Source organism: Anabas testudineus, chromosome 2 (assembly GCF_900324465.2).
Source record: "Anabas testudineus chromosome 2, fAnaTes1.2, whole genome shotgun sequence".
NCBI classification, from domain to species: domain Eukaryota; kingdom Metazoa; phylum Chordata; class Actinopteri; order Anabantiformes; family Anabantidae; genus Anabas; species Anabas testudineus.
The window spans coordinates 18951896-18974576 of record NC_046611.1 but is presented as its reverse complement, the minus strand read 5'-3'; the positions used below and the strand labels follow the sequence as shown (position 1 = coordinate 18974576).

Here is a 22681-nt window from a genome sequence, read left to right as displayed (position 1 = left end):
TGGTAATTGCTTGGTCGGAGTGTTGCCAACGAGTTTTAATACACGGTGCATTCAGAAAATATTCAGACCCCTCTTCACTGTTTTGCAGTTTTGTTGCGTTGCAAATTCGTTTTTCCTCTTTAATCTACACTTGCTATCCCATATAGATAAAGTGAAAACAGAAAGTTTGCAGATAAGTTGGCAAAGGAAAAAAATGACATCACATTAGGATGAGTGACACTTTGTGATATTTAGTACAGGTCCCTTTATGGCAGAGTGGCTGGACACAGGCCTCTCCTCAGTTTAAAACACATAAAAGCCTACTATGGTATGAGTATGAAAGAAAAAAAAAAAAAAAAAAAACGCACCTCAACACATTTAATTCCTCTCCACGGTGCAGATCTTTCTAAAAGTGAGTGACACCAACTTTGTCACAGCTGAGCACCTAACTGTCATACGTCAGCGAGAGCTTCCCCTCCTGACGTTCATCTATGAAATTAAAATTCACTCCCTCATGCTGTGATGATTGGAATTGTCACAAATAATTTGTCACTTTGTGATTACTGGTGTCACTCATTTGATTTCAATTTGATAGAGGTCACTCAGATTGGCATCAGGCTGTTTTTTTAATAGAGGAATGGGACAAAATCGACCTGTAACTTAAATCAGAGGCACAGACAGATCTGCACAGGGTAGCGTGATGCGTTTCTCCATATAAGATGATTATAATGTACCCTGCAAGTCCCCCACTGCTGCTTTCTCTGCACTGGAGTGGGCGAGCAGTGATGATAGGCTCCTTCCTCAGCCCCGGCGCGCAGTCAAGCTGTCGGATGGGACGCGCTTGCGCAATTGCTGCGCTCACTCACACACACAAACATACAGCCCCGTCACAGAGCTCAGGTTGGTGTCATGTTCCAAATTCATCCTGGGAAGTGCGTTAAACGCGAAGGAATTAACGTCCGAAAATACAGCGGTGGGGTTTAAAGGAGCAGGTTGCGTCACTTACTTCGGCGGAAAACTTCTCCGCGGATTTTACATTTGACTTTTCGCGGCAGCACTTTGGAACAACAGAGCCAGAAGCGACAGCAAGTGCGATCCAGCACACCAGGTAAATCAGACCCTCGTTAGCTTTAGGTGCTCGCCTCCTTCCAATTTTCACTCCAACTTTTAGCTTGCCCGTTACTTTATTTCATCCCATTTACAGAAGCTGTCAGCATGAACCAAACCGCAGGAGCCACGAATGCGTATCGCAGATGCTCCAAGGGAGGAAAGGTAAGGAAGTCTTTTTGTTTTTTTTGTTTTTTTTATCCCTCAAGAGAAGTTTAGACTAAACACGCAGCTCTTGAAGCAGCATGGCTGTGTTGATTGCGCGCTTAGGGAATGCATTGGTAATTGCGCGTCTGTGCGCTCTGGAGATGTTGTAAATGAACTCTTTATTGGCTGGAATGAGCAGTTTAACAAGTGTGAGCGATGTTAGCATCTAGTTTATGATGTCACTGGAAGCTTTGGAGCAAGAGAAGCCAATTTGTGTTGCGCACACTTCACATTTGTCCACTTTGGCATCACAGTCAGTGAAACACATGACGCAGGAAACAGGTGGATTGATGCTCATTTGCTTTTGGATGCATTTTGATGCAGTTTACTTTTCAAATCACCTCATCAGTGGCTTGATAGGCATCCTCTGTGCTCTGACATCCAAGGTGATGACACTGCACAGTGTCAGTGTTTCACCAAGCCTGTGACCCACATTATAAGGCTGCCTCGTGTGTGTGGATGTACTGTAGTCAACAGGAAGAAGATGTCTGGGGGTGGGGGTGGAGGATGGGAAAGAAAAAAAAAAAAAGTGGGAGAGTGGATGAAAGGAAGCTTTGGTGTGGGGGGGGGGGGGGACGTGGGAGGAAAGGGAACTGTATGGTAGCATCTTTCCAGTGAAACCATTGGAGAAGAAACAAGCTCTGGTGTGTGTGTGTGTGTGTGTGTGTGTGTGTGTGTGTGCGCGTGTGCGCGTGTGCGCGCACGGGGGCTGCTCCCACTCCCAGCACATCTGGCTCTGTCAACACGCACCATCAGCGGAGATGAAGTGTGAAAGCTTATTTATCACCAGCAGCTACGACACATGGAACATCCACAGCAGTGTTTACACACATCCTCTCTTTCAGATACAAATATTTGGAGTCGATGTGCATTGATCAGAGAGCTGCTTGCTCACTCCTAGTTCTGTTTAGACTAATGTGCCGAGTGAGCGTGGGGTTTGCGAATTAACGGGGCCTGTTGCATTGTGTTGGTTTACGTTCCTCAGTTCAATTGAACCCGGTGGTGTTTCCCTCCTCGGCGTGATGGCGTGACCATGATAGTTGCCACGGGGAATCCAGGCACTGCAGTGCTGACAATCATCAGTTAACAGCATTCAACAGTCTGCAAAATGCATGTTTGTTGAATTATGCATCTTCATTGGTTGCGTGTTCAGAGTTCAGTTTGAATCTGTAAATTGCAATACTGTTTCCAGGGGTTTAACATTTGTGCCGCGCGTTCACTCACTGCTTGTTCCTCATTCTGAGGTGTTGATCTCTACTTTCACATCAGTTTGGAGAGAGGAAAATAGATTCCGACCAAACACCTCTCCAGACACTTTTGTCTCCCCAGACAGCAGTGTCCGTTTCATTATCTGTCTGTCCCGCGGCCACTTCCAGCCCCGTCGGCAGGATCGCGTGCGATTTCAAACTGTTTGGATTTGTTGGATTTGTGGCCATATCTAAAGCTGCGCTGCTGCAGAGAATTTCTCTTTGAGTCGTCCCCTGTGGAATATCTATTTCCAGTCATGTTGACAATTAGCCACAGAGACATTTAATCATGAATTAATGACACTTTGGGTAGGTCTGCATGCTTCTGTAGTTTGTATTTTTATTTCTAAAATAAAAAAAACACATTTAAAATGAGACTTTAATTACGCTACTGGGCATATAACCAGCGTTCCTACAGACATGCTGTTGTTTGGAGGTGTATTCCTGTCGTTCCCACAAGACTAAATGAAGGTAGTGGTACATCCCAAAGAGATAATTCTGGTACTGCTTTATAGGACATTGATTCTGTTTACCCAGCAGTATGTGTTGCGCTTCTTATCACAAACCAACCCCCTTTTTTCTTTTATTGCTCTGGGACAATCCTAGGAAAAGCAGACAGACAAGTTTCCTCATTGACAGTAGCCTCTGTAGACCATCATGAAGTGCAGCAGCATTTGGGAGCTTTGTAGCAACAGTGAAGCTGCTTATTCAATCAGTCGTTTCCAAACATCACGCTGCTTCTTTTGGGCTCACTCATCACATTTCCAATCTATGAACTTGAACGTATATAACAAAGAAAGAAACACCCTTTTCTGGAAGTTGTCCAAAGGCATTTTGGGAAATGTAGGATAATATTTGAAGGCAAACGTTCTCTAGTGTTAATTTCTCATATGTGAATGTCTGCCTCTCTTCTGTGTGTGTATGTGTTACATCACTGTAAAGGGAAAGTCTGTGTGTGTATGTTTCTTTACCTTAATGTATTCAGTGGGTGACTTGTTTACAGTAGTTCATGGTCATATTATAGCAGTACTAACAAAAGCACACTAACTTTGCACTTGGCATGGTCATCTCTCTCAGGATAAAGAAATGCCACCTATGTCATGTGATAGCAGGATGATTGTTGTGTGACATGATGCACACTGATGCTGTACATTTACCCCATAGTTTATCATGTGTCCTCCCCGACTGGTTTGGAGGGTCCAGATGAGCAAAGGGAAATTATGCATTGCAGCTAGGCTGTGATCCAATCATTGTTTTAAAAATAAAGAACCACTAGAGGGCAGTGTGGTACTGCAATTATTTATTTTGCTGCTGTATTTTGAAAAGATCATAGTTTAAATATGTATTTATCAATTGTTGTCAAAAGGTCTGTTAACATAGATGTAATAAATATATTGCATATCACAACAAGAGAAAGAGAATGGTTATTAATAATAATCATTTTGGAGATTCTTGTTGACAGGCAGCTACATTCAGGGCTCCAGTGGTTCAGGGTTCAGTGTCTTAAACACCATGAACTGGAAACTGGAACCTTCATGGGCAGCACCCTACCAGCTGATCCCCGGTCAACAACAGCCTGTATGTGATAATGTGGAGTAGTTACATCATTTGTGGAGCTTTAGTTTGGTAACACTGAATAAATGTTGGATTTTTGCAGCTTGGAAGATTCCCACTGCTCTGAGATCAATTCATAGCTTAACTTTTTTCTTTTTTTTTTTTTTTTTTTTTTTGGACTCTACAGTTCATGCTGCTCCTTCCTTTTGTCTTTTTCTCGGTCACAGCAGGCTAGTTTGATTATCTTGGCCCTTGACAGCCCCGCAGTTCTGTGTGTGCACACTAAATCCCAATTAGCCCCCCCTCCCCCCACATCCCACCCAGTTTTAGAGCCATTTGCAACTCTGCTAATCGTTGCATCTGCAGAGCCCAGAAAATCCCCCCAGTTCTTCTGATTACACTTTTATAATAAGAATATGAAAGTTTAATTTGTGTGACTCGGGATAAAAAAACAAAAACTAAAATGATGGTCCCCTGTTATGAATATGTATTAACTGCTGCTGCCCAAGTATAAATTGATCACTTGAGTAAATCTGTCAGTTGGAAGAATTGCACTTTTGTTCAGTAAACTAATTGTAAATTCACTGAGATTGTGTCCTTTCCATGACTACATGGTTTTTTGGGTGTTTTTTTTTTAAGGGAAAATAAAACATTTGTTTGAGCTTTAAAACACAATTCTGCAGTTATTGAGCTTACATCAGAATACAAATAAGCGTAGCACCCAGGAACTTGGAGAGCAGAAGTGCTAAACGGATATTTCAAGGAACATAGCAGCTAAGCTGAGAGATATTTGGATTGAGGGTAGACTTCTTAATTACTGCAGCTTTGTTGGCCAACAGCAGGGCAAACACCAGCACGAATGTGCCAAGTATTGATCCCTGCTCTCATTACACTGCGGGCCCATTGTAATGCATGGCTATCACTCCAACTCCCTCACTGGAGTCTATGGAAATGATCATTGATTTTTATTCTCTTCTTTTTTTTGCATCCTCGGTAAAATGGCAGAAGAATGTCTGTCTCAATCATCTTTGCACTCTGAATTGCTGTACTCGGGGCTTCCTGCTGCTCATTAGCACCAGTATCTTTTTTTTTTTTTTTTGTGTTCAACCTGATGACTCTGGAAGATGTGGCCTCGGGATTGGTCAAGCTGAATTCGTTCAAACTACAGTATACAATGCAGCCTTTGCAGTAAGTTTGCTTTTGAAGTTGCTCTTTCATGCTGATCTCGAACACATAAAAGCGTCTGTCTGGTAGCAACGTGATCAAGACCGTCTTGACTCTGTGTCTGGAAAAAAAAAACAAAAAAAAAACAAACACACCTTGTGCCTCTCTGTGTTTGTATGGGAACTTGTTTAGAGTGCACACAATGAAATTGCATTTGGAGGCACATCTGAGAGCTCTACTTCTGTGAGATGAATAATGCAACACACACACACACAAACACTCGCACAATAGATTGTCTCATGTTTAATTTCACCAATAGGTGAAGTGGTTATTCGTGATGTGTTAATGATTTTTATATATTTTTTTCCACCAGTTCCTGCTGTAGTTTTTTATAACACGTTATGTTAGTAATAACTCATTGTTGTGTGCACTTCATCATCGGGTGCTGCAGCTGTTCTGCCCCTGCCCCTGTTCATACTACCCAGAGGAAATCCTCGAGGACACGGGAGCTTTATTACACTATGTTAGCCTGGGGAAAACACGCAATCACAGCGTGACACTTGCATGCACGCACGTTCTGAGGCAAATATTGTGTTGGTATTACTTAGCTGCTAGAACTTGGCGGCGGCTTTGTGTTTCCCCTGGAATGACTGACACCGTGGGTAGTGTAGTTGCGTGAGTCACTGAGACCTCCCAGGCCCTTTGAGTGAGCAGTTGGCTATGCAAAATGCTTGGGTCATCACAACCCATCTGGTGGTGTATCACAAGCAGTCAACAAGGCCCAATGAGACAAATGGCGCCAGCACAGTAGACAGCCGCGGCTGGTTGGGAGACGGACACTGTCTGACACACCATATCTAAAATCACAAGCATATATCAAGCATAAGCACAGTCTGTGCCCCCATGGGGCTTCAGTGCCCATCAAACCAGGCTCAACTTGCTGCATCCGAAGGAGCAGTTGCAGTCAGAGACCGTCGCAATGGGTTGTATCACTTCCTGTGCCACTTTGATGGCCAATGCAAATGAGTCTTTTTATTTTTTATTTTATTTAACAAAGCACAGTAAAATATTGCAATGTGCTGATGTGCAGGAGCTGAGGGCTGCAGGTCAGGTTTAAGTTTGCCCTCTGCCGGATCAAAGAGTTCGTGATCTCCTCTGCAGAGAGTTGGTGCATAATGAAGCATCTGAAATGATGAAACCATTAAAATAATCGTTTGTAGTCTGCAGTCGGCTTCATAAATTGACAGTCTGGAATCACTCGGCTGGCTGACACGGGCACAGTGGGACTTTCCACTTCCGTCGTGTAAGACAGCAGGACCTCAGTTACTCTAAGTAAACCATCGCTTTACCCATTCCAAACTTTTCTTTTTGTGTGAAATGTAATATAAAAATAATAATAATAACAATGACCCTTTGCTTTTTGATGCTGCAGTTGTAACACGTGTGCTAAATATTCTGATGAAAAAGGCCACTGCCTGCTTCCCCACTCACACTGTTTATCTCGACTGTATATATTTTACACCTTAGGGCAAATTTATTGTTTACTGGCCTTGCTCAGATAACCAGAGACATGTATACAAATATCCAAAAGCCCTCAGGGGTTCATTCAGCGTGTGTGCATATATTTTTTTTATACCAGGATTGTTTTTGAAAATGTGGAAAAATGAATTATAAACAAAGGATTCAGCAAATTCAGTATTTGTATACTCACAGAAATGCGACGCCACAGTGACTGATTATACAATATTTCTCATTTAGTCTTAATTTATTTCTTCTTGAAAAGTGTAAAAAACAAAACAAAAAAACACTTGTGAGAGTCGGCCTGAAGAATATAACACATAATGACTTGTTAAAAGTGAAAGTGATGCAGTGTGACAGACTTTTAAGACAATTATTCACAGTCTTCCAGAGTGTGTCACTTTTCGGCACGTCAACATGCCAGTCCATAGGTTGTCACTGAGAACGAGCACTGAATTCATTATTCCAAAGTACTGATCTACATTTTTTTCTCATCACTTCAGTTTGTTCAGTTAAACTTAAAGACACAAATTGTACTCTGAAGCGTTTTGCACTTATTTTATTCACAAGAATACAAAGCTATTGTCGTACCATGTAGTACACATTTGATTGTGCACTGCATGTTCTACAATGTTTCACCTCTTTTCACACTTAACCACCACTTAAAACTAGTACTGTAACACGTATTTCCCGAGTGGATGCTCTCGTCAGTCAGGCCAGAAACGGTTGACATTTCCTGTTTTGTATGAGCTCCGTTTAAAGTCATAAAAACACCACAGAGAGACAGATAGAGATCCTGAAAAGAGGCAGAATTTCAAAATGAATAGGAAACTTTATAAGATGGTGCTGCATCACCTATATTTATCCCCAAGAATGGATGTTAATGCTTACGCATTACTTGGGAAGGTTTTAATGTTATGGTATGTTCGTCAGAATGGTATTTAAAACAACAGTACTTTGGATTTGTTGTCTTTGTCTTTGTAACTGGGATTTTCATCATTATTCAAATCACGGTAATATCTTAAACAAAATTCATCAGGCTAACTCGGTGGCAGTTTTCCCCTGACAGAAGCTTGTGTTGTTGATGTGATTATTTTCCCCCTTACAGCAGCAGTGTGTGTGTATATATATAATTATAGTCTAATATAATTGAAACAGAACAATGTAAATTCTGTTTGTGTGGGTGGATTTTCCCTATAATCATCAGGATAGCAGTTGAATCAGCGCACTTCCACCCATCATCCAAGTGGGATCCATAACTGAGGCTGTAGCTTGTTAAACAAATGCACACACACAGGCTTTCCAGACCAGAAGTTAAAATGTGTGGGCGCACTTTGTCACATACTGACAGTACATACAATATGTTTGTCCGTGTAGTGGTTTAAGGACCTCTCCTCTGGAACAGGGTTGATCCTTATGTTAACATGTAACCGCCGTGTCAACCTCAGCCAGTCTCACTTGATATCACAAAAAAAGAAAAGTCAGATTATCAGCCACGGTATTTGAAGATGGCTCTGTGTTATTTCATATACTTACAATTTTCTCTACTATTGATCAGAGGGAATTTGGCCTATAAATCATATGAGCACACAGTCACAGGCTTTTAGAGGCCTCTCAGGTTGGTTTAGTTGAGGTAAAGGAAATGGAACCATTTGATTTATGTGCAGCAGTTTCAATACTTTGTCTCCTGAAAGAACCGCATGGACTCTTAACAAAGCTACGAAATGTTTCCACATAGAACCATTTTTCATTACAGTCCTCAGCGTATACCAGGAAATGTGTCGCTCTTTTGAAATCCTGTTAGATCCCTCTCCTGAGCGTGAGCCTCTCAGCAGTAAGCTCTTGAAGACCTTGTGTTAGCTCTTGGTTGCCCATGCGTGTCTCTGCGCATTGACATACGCTGAGCACCAAAGAAACCTTCAGGTCAGATCCTTTAATTAGAATCACTTCACTTAATTTTAGGTGAAAGCATATTAGCTTGGTACATGCTTTGAATTAGTTTAAACCCCAGCATGCTTGAACCCACAATCCAGTTTTAAGGGATAGTGCACAAGTAGCAGCTTTTTGTTTTTGTCCAGATTTAATTCTTTATGCTGCTTTAAGAATAAATGATTGTCCTTTTCTTGATCAGTAGGCTGTTAATTTGTTATGTTATGTGATGTATGGTTTTGTTACCTTAAATGATAAACATTTGGCAGAACCACATTTTGTGTCACTATATACATTTAAATTGCCACTCGAGTGCAGATAGTTCCATTACCACCTTTAAAAGTGAGTTTAAACCTTTTCCCATGTGCTGCACATCGTCGTTTGAACTAAGGCAGTCATTTAGCCCTATTTGGCCTGATTGCTTGGCACTCTACTGGCTTGGCTGTGACTTTACATATTGTTTTCCAAGCTCTGTCCTTGTCTCACTACACTCCCAGTTTGCATCCTTTATTGAAATGGCCCTGCAACGGCTCATTTTCATATAACTGGCGGAGGCGATTATACTGACTTATTGCAAAAAGCTGGTGTATAAGTGATCACGCATGCCTCATTTTTCCCCACATCCCTGGCAGTTAAAAAGAGATGATTTGTCGTGTTAACTCCCATGGTGCTCTACATTGCCGTAAAACAAGATGCTGTTCCCCTTGACAATGAACACTCGCCTCCTGAACATAAACAACAGTTTTATTGTGCTCCAGTCTGGGAGCGTCCAAATCAATGCTTTGTAAATCATCCTCAGGAGGCATGCAAACACAGATCCATGCTGTGCAGCCAATACATCTATGGACACAGTGGTACATTAATACAGATGGATAAGGAGCACAGGGCCAATGCCGTATACAGTGAGCCAATAATAACGGTGAGCCAGTTAAAGTGCCTTTGTGGCAAAATGGCAGCAAGTCAGAGAAACGAGGAGATCAGCAAAGCCATGAACCACCTTTTCCACTCAATTCTAAACTTGAGCCATCATTAAAGTAAAAAAAAGAAGTATAATACTTTCTGATATTTCACTACTGCTGACCCCCACCTTGCTGCCTGTTTGTATTAGTTTCACTTAATGGGTTTTGTGCCTCCAGAGACTATACAATCTAAAATGAGCAGCAAGCTGTAGACAGCAGCCGAAAGTGGGACAGGTATGCAGGTGCAGCGTTTGAAAACAGCCAACTCAGCCCCGTCCCCTCGGCTAACCTGGTTTGGTGCGTACACGTAGACCTTCAGCGCGCATACAAGTGTGCAGGCTGTTGAATATGTCTCTGAAAGCTGACGCCTCGGGGATAAATCTTTTAGCATCATTAACTCGTCTCTTAATGATAAAGTTAATATATGTTTTAATGAGTGTGTCACCAGAACTCTGGAGACTCTGGAAGTTATAGGCTACTTCGAAACTTTTTCATTTAATGAACCTCATCTCTGTTGCTATGAATGGCTGGCTTTTTTCAGTATTAGTCATTATGTGTATTGGTGGTCTGTAATTGCTTCGTTATATATTGGTTTTATTTGCTGGTGGTGGAGTCTGAAATACATGCAGATACTCTATGGAGATTACAAAAGCAAGTGTATGCAGAAGTGCTGATCCTAAACTGTGGGAGGCCCCAGGCTAACATGTCCATCAATGTTCCCCACTGAGGCTAATCTAACCTTTAAGAAGGTTGGCCAAGTTAACGTAACGACAAAGTAAAATCAGTCATGGTGAACTTTTTTTTCCTTTTGTTTTTTTATTAACCAACGAACTACCCAACAACCATCCATCAGAGAATCTGAAATGTAGAATTTTCTTTTTGAGACAGTGATACCTCTCTGCCTGTTTTGTCCACTACATACAGAAATAAGGGTTCATTTTAGACAAGGTTGTTTATTTATTTATTTTGCGAGGCACAGTAATTTCCTGAGTGTGTAGACTGGGTGCATTTTACAAGTTTGAAAAAATGAACGGTATTGGCTGTTCCTCTCATCCATTACTTTGATATTGACCCTTCACTCAAAGAAAATCCACTGCAACCCGCAAGTCAAAGCGAGCCCTCACAGACTTTTACCTGAATTCTACAACAGTGGCTTCTTCAATAGCTGTAATGCAACTCAGGTGAAAAAACAACACAATGCTATTGACAAGCAGAAAAAAAAAACTACCCCAAATGAAAAACGTATGGGTTTCTGAGTGCAGTGCAGAGTTGTCAGAGTTGTTTTGCATGATGACTGTCGATATGCCCGTGTGGGGAGAACTTTCTATAGTTTTCCATATAGTTTCTATATGATGTGCATTCACTTTTTCCACTTTATCAAGTTCCAGTTTGTAATATCTCTGCAGAAAGCAGACTGTAGATCCAGTCGTACAGACATTTTCCAATTTTTTCTGGTGTATACACACAAGCAGTGTGTGAAATGTGACACTAATTTGCATGCTGACGATTTCCAGAGAGATTACACCCAGCTGATTGATGGCGACACTGTTGCCCCAGAAACCACCTTGGGCGATGTGATATGACTCTACCGTTATCAGACACTAAAGCATATTCCTGTAGTTAATCTTCTCAAATGGGCGTTCACAGAAGATATCCAGCAGCCACGGGCCTTGACTGGTAATGAACGACAAGCCTTTTCCAAGGTATGAATGGAGCCCATTTCCAAGCAGCAAAAAGCACAAAGAGGAGGACAGGAAGGAAGCTTATGTTGGCGTGTTTCATTATTCACTGATTTACTGTAGGAACCTTGATGCTAGATACGTATATAAAAGGAGATGTGTTTTAACAGAATACGTTTTACTGGTAAGTCATCACTTTTTTGTTGTGGATGAAACGTAGCAACACCTTCAACCCCAATTAAAAGTAAGGCCTTGCTGACCAACCTTACCTCTCACATCATAACGGGAGCAAATCCCTGCAACCATGTTGAAAATCTCCACAAGACTGAAATTTGAAAAACACACATCCTACCTGAAGGTAAAGGGCTATTGCATGATATTAATCAGAAAGAAAAACACAGAGAAGCTCTGTAAGCTGTATCTGATTGATGGATAAACACAAGCCATATATATATATGTATATATATATATATATATATATATATATATATATATATATATATATATATATATATATATATATATATATATATATATATATATATATATATATATATATATATATATGTTGACAATGAAGCTGATCTTCTATCAAGCCAACAGAGAAGGTGTTTATTTTGTCTGCAAAGTGACAAGCGAGCTTTTCTCTACATGCTGCACCAGTGTCAGACATTCAAAAACTGTAAATGTTTGCAGTGAGTTTTGAATGGTCTGCCACTGTTAGCTAGGTAAACTCCTGCAATGGAAACCTTATCAAACAGTCATATTGTATTCATTAAGAAGACATCTATTGACTGCAGACGTGAGCAATTTTCCGTGCACTATATTTCTAGTTGATAGAAGACATGTTTCTGGTAATAAGTAAGCCTCTAAAACTTCCATTGGACTTTGGTTTGTCCATGTGTCATAATAAGCTACTACTGCTTCTGCTGAAATGTAAAATGACTCTACAGGAATCTTAGAAGAAAATGTCTTCCAGACCTCTTTAAGACAGCGCATAAATATTCTTAATTATCCCGAATGAGTCACTGCTGTGTTATATCAGTAAGTCATAAAACAGAGAAATATGATAAAAGCGTGTGTTATTACTTTTTAAAAATGGAACATCAATTAAAAGTCAACATAAAAAAGTTGTTTGTAATAACTTGCATGCTGGGATTGATTTTCCTTTCCCAGCACTTTCACTTCACACTTGTGTTCACATCTTTTTGGAGCCGCTCGAGCGCGAGTTGTGAAGCAGAAGCCGGCAGCTGTGTGCGAGGAACTTATCATCCGTCCCTGAGCGGTGCAGAGCAGGTTAAAGTGATGAATCTGATCCAAGTTCCTGACAAACGCCTGCTGTTCAAGGCAACTGTTACCATTAATATTCAGATGTGCTTACCGGCTCTGTGATAGGGTGGAGGGAAGCGAAAGTCCCCTTAAGTTGGGAAATAATTACAGGAACTTTTCTGCTTTGTGTTGCCAACTGCTAATGAGAAGGCGCTGCCTGTCTGTGAGGCGGTGGTGTCGCCATTTACAGCTTACTTTGTGACATGTTGGAGGGCGTGATAAAGTCCGAGTGCATTTGCAGGACTTGGGAATTTCAAACATCACCTGCAGCACTTTCAAAGTTTGGTACAGGCAAGCATGGTGACCCTATTTAGACTAAACACCACATTTCTTGATTATCTTTCTATCAGTGCTGATACCGCTAATAGACCTCCTGCATCGATGCTGCAAGATTAATGTGTGCTTCCCATGCCTGTGCGCTATTTATTTCTGCTTCTGAATTCATTGGAGATAGTAACGATCTGACGCCGTGACAAGTCCGGGTCGGGGAAGGTCAGCACACACCTCTTATCTAGATTATGGAGCTCCACCACCTACAGAGATCTGCAGCCAGAAATCAACAGAAAGGTGTGTGAGATGCAAACAAGGTAATAGTGCACATACTGTAATAGTTGCTGCTCAGTAATGGTTTTCAAATACACCCATATCTGGTTTCTTAACATTATCAGTCCTAACCTGTACCTGGAACCTTGGTACATGCTTGAACTCTACATGTTAACACATTGTAGAACCTGCCTGCTGCTGTCGTACAAGGGAAAGGATTTTGTGTTTTATAAGTTTACCAGATTCAATTTAGTTCAGTGATTCTGTTAACAGTACTTTTATCTCTTTTGAAACACGTCCAGGATCTCTCTCTTGTTGGTGTCATTAAAACAGAAACAGACAACAGTGACAGCAGCATACAGGATATCACCGTATCAAGTAATTACGTTGATAATGAAACCATCGATTTCGCCTGCCTCAGCTGGGTTTATTGTGCTGGATGACGGCCATCACCAGAATGAAGCTTGTTCTCTGGACTCACTCCACTGGGGATCCAGGCCAATCAATCCGAGATTTGGGAACGCTTTAATCACTTTTGTTTAAAAAGGCTTCTCAGATCGTGAAATAGTAGTAAGAGTTTGGCACCCAGTCCCCAAAACAGCATAGTCAATTTGTGAATTGTTTATCTGTCCAGGAGAATGTAGGTGCTTCTTGCCAGATACATGCAGAGGAACCACCGTCCCTCTTAACCACCACTACCAAGCACATAGGGGAATTAAATGGATACATGATGTGTAAAGGTAGGTAGGTCTTTTCTGTGTTCTGTAGGTGATGTTAATGTTTGCTGCTGTTGTAAATGTGTTGTGTTGACTTTATATCAATATATTAAATTTACATACATAACATAGAAAGTGAGATTTTAAAGTGGTGCATGGAGAATATGTGACACAAGAGAGCGGGGATTGTGTGTCTACCCATAATTTTTCCACACACTTAATGTTTTCATAAGTCTACATGTCCATTAGCCTCAGTCTTAAAGGTGCAGTGTGTAATATTGAGTGGCATCTTGCGGTGCGGCTGCAGAATGCAGCCACCAGGAAGGTTAAATGAGCTGTTTCTCCTAGCATTACTACTCATATAGTGACCTGTACTGTAAATAAGTAATACAGTAAGTGACAAATGCTTGCAGCCTATAGGTCTTACTAAATCATACACACTGCACCTTTAACTCAGTAGCTTTTCTACTGTCCATACTGTATTTGCAATGCACGGATAAAATGCGAGCATTTAAAAAAAAGAATCGGGTTGTGCAGAATTAGCATTAACATTACCATCAACATTCACATTCTCATCTGGTGAGACAACTGGATTTAGACACACATACAGAGCACTTTAGTCTGCATGTTTGCATTATTACAGTGGAAAATGTAAACTAATGATAGAAATGACAAGGATTTTTTATTTCATGTGCATGTTGCACAGTGTGTTCGGTGTGCCAGCCCTTTATTGTGGCTCTCCTGGAACATCCGTCCACACTGCAGCAGATTTTCTCTCCCCAGCAGAGCTCCCATGCAGCTCGGCTTCTGGCTGCTCACTCAACTGCCTTTTTTTTTTTTTTTGTGGCGTTTTACTGCATAGTAGCACTTATCCATCCCTAGCCAGTCATTTTCTCTGAGAGTCTAAACATCACACAGCTGCTGTCTGTTTCTGCATAGCCAAAATTGTTGCTACATACTGTATGTCCTTGGCTGCAACACCTGTACATGATGAATTCTAACTGGGCCCAGTGTGCGTCGTTCGGAAACAAACAACATGATTGAAATCTGTGTAGCCAGCTTCTGGGGTCGAGGGGAGTTTATGTGTCATTTCTGATATGTAAACCCTGATTAACTGCAGAAGCAGAAAGGTGTTATTCACAGGAGTTGTATTCCAAAAGTCGAAAATAAGGCTGGTTATACTTTAAGCTTGCCTTTGACCATCGAATAGTTAGGAATGAAATAAGTAAGAAATGTAAAGCCGTAACGAAGCACCGCAGCCAGTTACCTATCTTTGAAACTGCTGCGTTCTCCCTCTGTCAGCAGTCCAGCTGTAGTTCGAGAGAGCCCCATGGCCCCATTAGGTTGTTTTGACAGCCTTATCCAAAGTAATTAATACCAGGCACTTTTAAATGAGATTTATGTGAGACATGCTGTTTGCACTTCCCAGTCGGGGGAACCTGCTCACAGAGAACTGCTGCTGTGAGTAAAGGACACTCAGCTATCTGGCTGCATCATCAGTGTACACTCTTATTCTAGAGTACAGTAAACACTGACAGTGTGAATCCAGGAGTGTTATGGCCAATTCTGCAGAGGTTTTAATCCTGGCCAAGAGAGAAGTACACAAAGTACTGTCAGTGGAGTTCTGAGGTTAATGGATACATACATTCCTAACATATAGGTTAACAACATCCCAGCCTACAACTCTTCCTCATTGGCTTACGTTTCCTTTTACGGGGTAGGACATATAGCACAGATCACACCATAACAAAGCCTGGTGGGAACTGGATGCGCCTGGGTTCTGTCACTTCTGACAGCTCCTATCCCTGCCTGGGGGAACGACAACAAAAAAAAACAAAACAAGGTACTTAGCACTAAACTTACACAAGTATAACATTTTCCCCTACAAGGAGATACACTTTGAGGGGGAGATATTGATTTACAAAGCTTAGGAGTAAGAACTAAGACAGCCTTCATCTTAAATGCTGGCAAAGCAGCGTGGTTCTCTAAATGGTTGTATTTTAGCTAGAAATACATTCATACTGTAAAATGCAATATCCCTGTTAATATTCATCTTGTGACACACACTTCAATTTGATACTGATAATGAAAATCTATTGTGGCTTTATATAGTACAGTGACTTTTACCTTTTACCAAATCAATCTTGTGACTTGTCATTTACATACTTTAGCTCTGTGAGTAAAGAGTTCCAAAAAGAAAAGGGATACAGTGTTTAATACGTAAAAAATTATCATAAAGATAAAAGAAAAATATTTAAAAATCCTTTTTTAGTGTTGTTTCTTTTTCTTCTTTCATGACATGCTGATTATCTGGTGGCCCATCAGATGACAGATCACTTTTCATCCATGTCGGTTAAACACAGACGTAGCAAGTGGGAAAAGTTTTAACAGTATTTGTTGTTAAAGTAGATTTGGTGCCATCAAACAGCGTGGTGCAGGTATTTGGTCATGAGCTGCTGAACAGCTGAAAAACTTGACTGAGCTGGATTCCCATGAAGGACACAGTGTTTCTGAAGGTTCGGATGCTGTGAGGTATCTCTCCGTACATCCTCACAGACTCCTGATGGGAAGTTCTCCTCCAGTCATGACCTTTTTGAAGGTTTTATAATTACTACATAACAGCCCATCATTCAAAAGGAAACTAGGACGTGATGAAGAACTGTCAGTTGTATTTTTTTTATTTCCGCCGCCTGTATCCATCATCGATTTATGCGCTGTCCATCACTTTTGATGTAGTTTCCTGTAGCAGCTTTAAAAAAAAAAAAAAAAAAAAAAGGTGGATTTGATGTTTCACCGAAATGAACAGAAGGAACCTCCTCTGCGCATCTCCCAACCAGGCACAAGCGATGATCCACAGTGGTTCATACACCCCTCAAACTTACCTCCCTCCTGCGTGTGTGATTTGATTCCCTCTGTAAGATTTACTGCTCTGTGTGCACGCAGCTCGGAGGAGAGCTGTGTCGATACACATTTACAGTACACCGAGGGAGAGCCCACGTTGCCTTGGCTTTTTCTTTTTTCTTTTTTTTTTTTTTTAATCAATCTGTTAGGTTGGAAGCCCACCCACTTCTGAACTGGCTCGCTGCCTTAAGGGGTCTGGCTGGCAACCAGCGGGGGACGGAGAGCTGACAGAAGCTGTCCAAAAGTCTACAAATTCAACGTTACGGAAGCAGATCAGAGCCACAAAAGAGGGGGGAAACAATGAAGGAAAATACTCTGATTGAGACTGCGAAGATGCAGGGCAACGTACTGGTAAGGCGGCTTTGGATTCGTACATATTTAATGACGCCGATTAACTAATGCATTCCTTATTAAAATGCCGTTTCCGTTTTCCCATACGCGCTTTGACGCACGGCCGCAGCTTCGGTAATGCGCGTTATTCAGGGGTTTTCTTTGCTGTTTGCATCTGTTATAAACGCAGCGAGGTGACAGTTGACGCCCTGTTTGATTTCACGTGTCCCTCCCCAGTCAGCAGTGATATGAATCCTCTTACAGTTACTGGAGTTATAAAAAAAAAAAAAAGTTTGGTCATGTTTTTATGGGCCCGATCGTGATGAGTTGAGTCCAGCTGAGTTTTTTTTTTTTTTGGCTTTGTCTTCTTTTGCCTCATTGAAGCATCTGAGGGCAGAGCTAACCTTTTGCTCTGGGAAGATCCCATTAATATTTTACTACATCTAAAGCTGTGAGGTGCAGGATATATTACCCTGGCTCTGCTTTGGCTGAGAGCTGCAGCAGCTATCTGGATGTGTGTATATATATATGAGGCAGGTGAATAATAAATGCCTTGTGGGACTCTTTCAGATATTAAGGACCACTGTCGGGACTCTTGGAGTTAGATTGGTTCGGAGGATATTGCGCCTCATTCTGCATTAACACATTATTTCATGGCCCTGAGATCATCCGCTGATGTTTCCTTAACATATTTAAATCACGTATTTAACTTTGTTCCTGAACAAGTATAGTTTGATGTAATTTTTTCTTTCATTGCCCAATGATTGCTTTATTTCTAGCTGAATAAGCCCCGCTCTGCAAAGCCTCAAGGCCATTTTAAAAGATGTGGGACACAGCTGTGTGAAGTCTAGGATTTTCTAAACGGTTCCCTCCTCTGGCTCTGTTTTCAACATAGATGTGCGGAGTTTGTTTATCTCTTTTATCCCTACATGATGCAAACGTAAACATGGGTGTTTATTATGAGGATTTTGGTCATTTTTCATATACGTCCATAGAATTTAAAGAAATATTCTTATTTTTTTCTCTTCAGTCCTATTTATGTTTTACCAAGATTTGAATTTAAGATACCTGGTTCCTGAAGTAGTCAGTGAAACAACAATGAAGCTACAGTGTGCTACTAACAGAAAGGAAGGGAATTAGCTTAACATATAGCATAATGACAACATAAGTGGAAAAAGTGAGCCTGGCTCTGTCAGAGGTCACAAAATCACCTTAGCAGCACGATGGAAGCTCATAATGAATCGAGTGTAAGAATGCAAAGTCGGGGTTTTAAGTGAGTTATGTGCTTTACAGTCTCAATTAAACCTTTCGTTTTTACACTTTTTGTGTAAATGTGTAGCCTGACATACAGCTCATTTGCCAGGAAGTGCATAAAAGTGTTTACAGGAACGTCAAAATATCGCTTCAAACCTCCAGTTCTTTCAAATCTTAACAATTTGCTCTCCTGAAAATGGATTTTCCAACCAGAGTTGAAACTACAATTTTGCAGGAATGCTGTGAGCATCAAGAGAAAATGCACCTGGCAAAAAAAAAAAAAAAAGACGCCTGTAATGGCTTCATCTCGGAGCGGAGTCCGCTGCCTGACTCTTGACGTGTGTTGGCCTATTTTGGCTTCTCCAGTGAGACCTACAACATGTCAGTTCAGTTTACTGACTAAATTCTGGATGGTGTACGTTCTGTTTGTTTGGTCCAGAACCCAACTAGGCCTTGTTGTAGCTCTAAGCTCTACTGTTGTTCCTGCATAGACCAAAACACATTCTCAGCTTTCATTATTGTGTAGTTAGATATCGATTTATCGTTTTCATTACTTTATTGATTTCTTTTTTTCACGCGTTTCCCTAAATTCACTGTTTAATTTATTGACTCTCGTTGCTGTAAATTTCTTCATCCTCTAGGGTGCCATTTAGCAGGTGGCAACATGGAAAGTACATGACGGTAAAACTGACAACGGGCTTTTGGCGTCAGCATGACAGGTTTATTACACCAAGTGATTGCTTCCTGCACAATAAGCCCATACTCATGGGATACAGATTAACTGTTGTGCCTCAGCAGGACGTCCTCACAGTAACGGGGAGAAATCTGCACAGCGTGATTTCTGACCACCAGACATGACAGTTGGACATTGTTGTTGCCTGCTGGGGATTCAGCCTGCATGTGAAACAGGTAGTACTTGAAAATGGGAGCCAAAACATCCCCAAGGCGTCGCGCTTGCAAAGGAAATGGCAGGTAATCAAGCTTGCATTCAGATGCCGAAGGGGTAATGACAGCAAATATGTTACCATGGGATACATGGGCTATTATCTCATCAGTTCTGTTGCAGTACAGTGGGGAGGTCTGTGTGCTTGATGTCTGCAGATGGACGAGCTTCTGGCACAGGAGTGAGACCATCCTGAAAGGACTCGGGTGCTTTTCTTCCAGCTCTTTCGGTTTTTGTCTAATTGTTCTCAAGACATGGCAGACACCTTCCTTCAAGGGCACACACAGTGGTGTTGCAGAACAACTTATAATTTGTTTCTCTGGGCTGAAATGGGGAAAAAAAAAAAAATTGAAACGTTAGAATGAGAGATTTATCTCTGTAAAAGGGAAGACACAAAAGACTAACCAGGAAGGGCCCGGTTGTCATGGTTATTATATTTTTTTGTTCTCAGTTTGTGTAAACACATGTTCTTGTTAACTTCAAAGTAACAACACCCCAAGGTGTGCAGCAACAAAAGTATTTCTCCGTATTATCTGTGTTAATTCTAACTGCTGCATGTTGGATGTTCTGTAAAACACAGAACGGACACACGAGGGTCAGAGTGACGAGGACTGTGCACCAGAGACACTGCTGTGCACAGAAGTGACTGTTTGACCAGCAACACAATAATAAACAGTTTATAGCAATAAACAGTAGTTCAAATGTTAATCAACTATATGGCTTTTCTTCCAGTACAGTGAACATGTGCATGTGTGATGGTGCGATTTCAAAACACTGTGTTACTTGTCGTAGGCCTGTCAGTGATCAGCTGTGAGTGTTGGATGGAGGATACAGAACGACCATAAACACAGGCACATGCTTGTTGCTGCGTGCACAGCTGTTGTTGTGTTCACACCAACATGACGCAGTAGTTTTGTTGTTGAGCACTGATTTAACACTTATTGTATTAATCACATTATGGCTGAACGGGTCACATCCAGTGGACATACGCAGCAGTAACAATATATGGTAAACCTTTAAAAGGCATCATTCTTACAACAATAACTTTATTTTTCACAAATATCTAGTAAAACAAGCTACTGATTACGCCCGGGTACAGTGCTATTAGCTACAAAATTACACTCAAAATTTTGTTTATGTTTAATATGATTCATTCATGAATCATGAATTCTGGCCAAACTGGTCCGACATGTAAAACATGCGTCTGATTACACTTCACAGTAGAATTCCACCCAGAATAGGATTATTTGATATTCGCAGTATTGATTTGCCGCACAGCCCAATAGGGAAAACCTCCATAAACCGATAAAAGCTGTGGTCAAAATGGTAAAAGCCAGTGCTGTCTTTCTTGGTTGACATTTTAAAGACGTCTCCACCAAACAATCGCGATAAGCTCCGTGCACCAACTGTCACCTTTTTCGGAAATCTGACTAATTTGCTGCCTGTCAAGTTTCCCCAGTGCGCAGACTGGAAACAGATGTGATCTTGTTTACATACTGAAGAATGCTTCTGTTTCCTGCGTCAAACAGCTGTCTTACAACTGCGTGTGCGCCTTCAGGCTGATGAGAGTGCTTTGATGGAGGACTACCCTGCATGATTTGGTGCTCCACTACACAGTTAATGCCTTTTCAATACAAACTCCATGGCTTTGGGCCAACTTGTAGGTGTTATGTCAATAGCTCACTTCACTTGTTTTCATGCCTGGCCATTTCAGACCACGTGAAGAAGAAGTGAAATCACAGCGCTGTTTGTCCACCTCCGCATGCATGCTGCTTTATTGATTGCCGTGCAATGCCTGCTGCACCCTGCACCGTGATTTTCCAGACATCTGGTATCTGTGCACCTGTTACCCACTGTCTTGTAGTGTGTGAGTCAGCATTGCTATCGTAGCTCGTTTTACGTTCTTGTTGCTGCCTTTTGAGGCTTCAGAAATATCAAACGGGATCTGAAATAAGGGGTTAGACATGATAGTAAAGATATTCTGAACAGCACTGTGATGGGGGAAGAGCTGTACAGCTGCAACTATGGATTGCTTTCATATAAGTTATTAATTCATTATATCAATTTCAATAATTTACTGACTAATATTCTGATATTGACTCATAATTGGCAAAAAATTGTGTATAATATTCCTCACCAGTATTCAGACTCAAAAGATGGTATCGTGAAATTGCATGTTATATCTGGACAAAAACAGGATAACACAAAAAAATATTCAATTTATAATTAAATAAAGCACCATAAAAAATGTAAAAAGTCAAACCCTGCAAATGTTTGCTGTTTTTATTTGATAAAGCACTTCCTGTAAGTGATAATAATAATATGAAAATGTGTGCTGTATCTGTCCTGAGTATTGTTATTTTAAAACTGTCTGTCTGTGCCTCTGTGAGCTGATGCTTCCTACTGTCTGTGCATACTTAAGCATCATTTATGTACTTGATTGGGGTTAGCTTTTTATTTATTTATTTTTTTTTTTTGCTAAATCAGAAATGTGTGTGTCTCGGCACTGAGGAACTTGATTTATAGTGACCTTTATACAGAGCCACAGTTTTTCATCGTGCAATAGATGCATTTCATTAGGCACACTAGAATCCATCATACTGAGTGTTTCCCCTTTGGCTGCATTTGTTTGTTGAGCAATCAAGCGAGGCTGGCAGATGGCTAGAGTTATCAGCTTTTGCAGCATAGGTTCTGAAAACTTATGACAAGCGTAGTTAGTTGGATTTATTTCTCTTGTGTGAAGTCATCTTGTCTCGTAAAAAAAACAAACACCTTTTGTTTTCAAATATTTGCCCACACAAAATGACAGTAATTGGACATTAATGGAGCAGCTGATCAATACCTGTGATTTAAGGATCACTTGAAACTTACAAAACAAACCCAGTTCAGAGCCCAGAGTATTACAGAACAATAAATGCTCCCTGCTGGTTTCATGGTGACCCGAAAAGCAGTTGAGGGATCTGTTAAAACCAAAATTTCAGCCCATTCTCAGGATGGTTGAGATGATTGATACCACACCGACAGGTAGAACTAAAGCTGCAGCCAGCAGCTGGTTAGCATCGTTTAGCACAAAGACCGTAAACATGGGGAAACAGCTTGGCTGATTAAAGTAAAGGGCTCTGCCTGCCATCACCCCTGACACTATCTCATACAGAAATGTTAGAGCAGCTGATTTATGTTTGGACAAAGCCAGGGTAGCTGTCCACCAGTTTTCAGTTTGTATGCTAAGCGAAGCTAAACAAACCAGCAATTGTCCGTAGGTTTATATTTACACCTTTCACAACAAAGCAACATTTTCCAGAAAGTCGAAGTGTCCCTTTAG

At 41.1% G+C, this 22681-nt stretch overlaps 1 protein-coding gene across 2 annotated transcripts in view; it reads left to right on the top strand.

The window, feature by feature from the left end:
• Positions 1-996: 996 nt before the first annotated feature.
• LOC113164301 (dipeptidyl aminopeptidase-like protein 6) overlaps positions 997-22681 on the top strand; it is a 163892-nt gene continuing 142207 nt past the window's right edge. Inside the window, exons 1-2 of one of the 2 annotated variants that reach the window (XM_026363540.1) lie at positions 997-1087; positions 1184-1251. In XM_026363540.1, coding sequence (XP_026219325.1) covers positions 1195-1251 — 57 coding nt within the window. In that variant the 5' untranslated portion in view covers positions 997-1087; positions 1184-1194. Of the gene's footprint in view, positions 1088-1183; positions 1252-17069; positions 17184-22681 lie in introns of those variants that run through there. The other variant, XM_026363542.1, reaches the window with a different exon arrangement.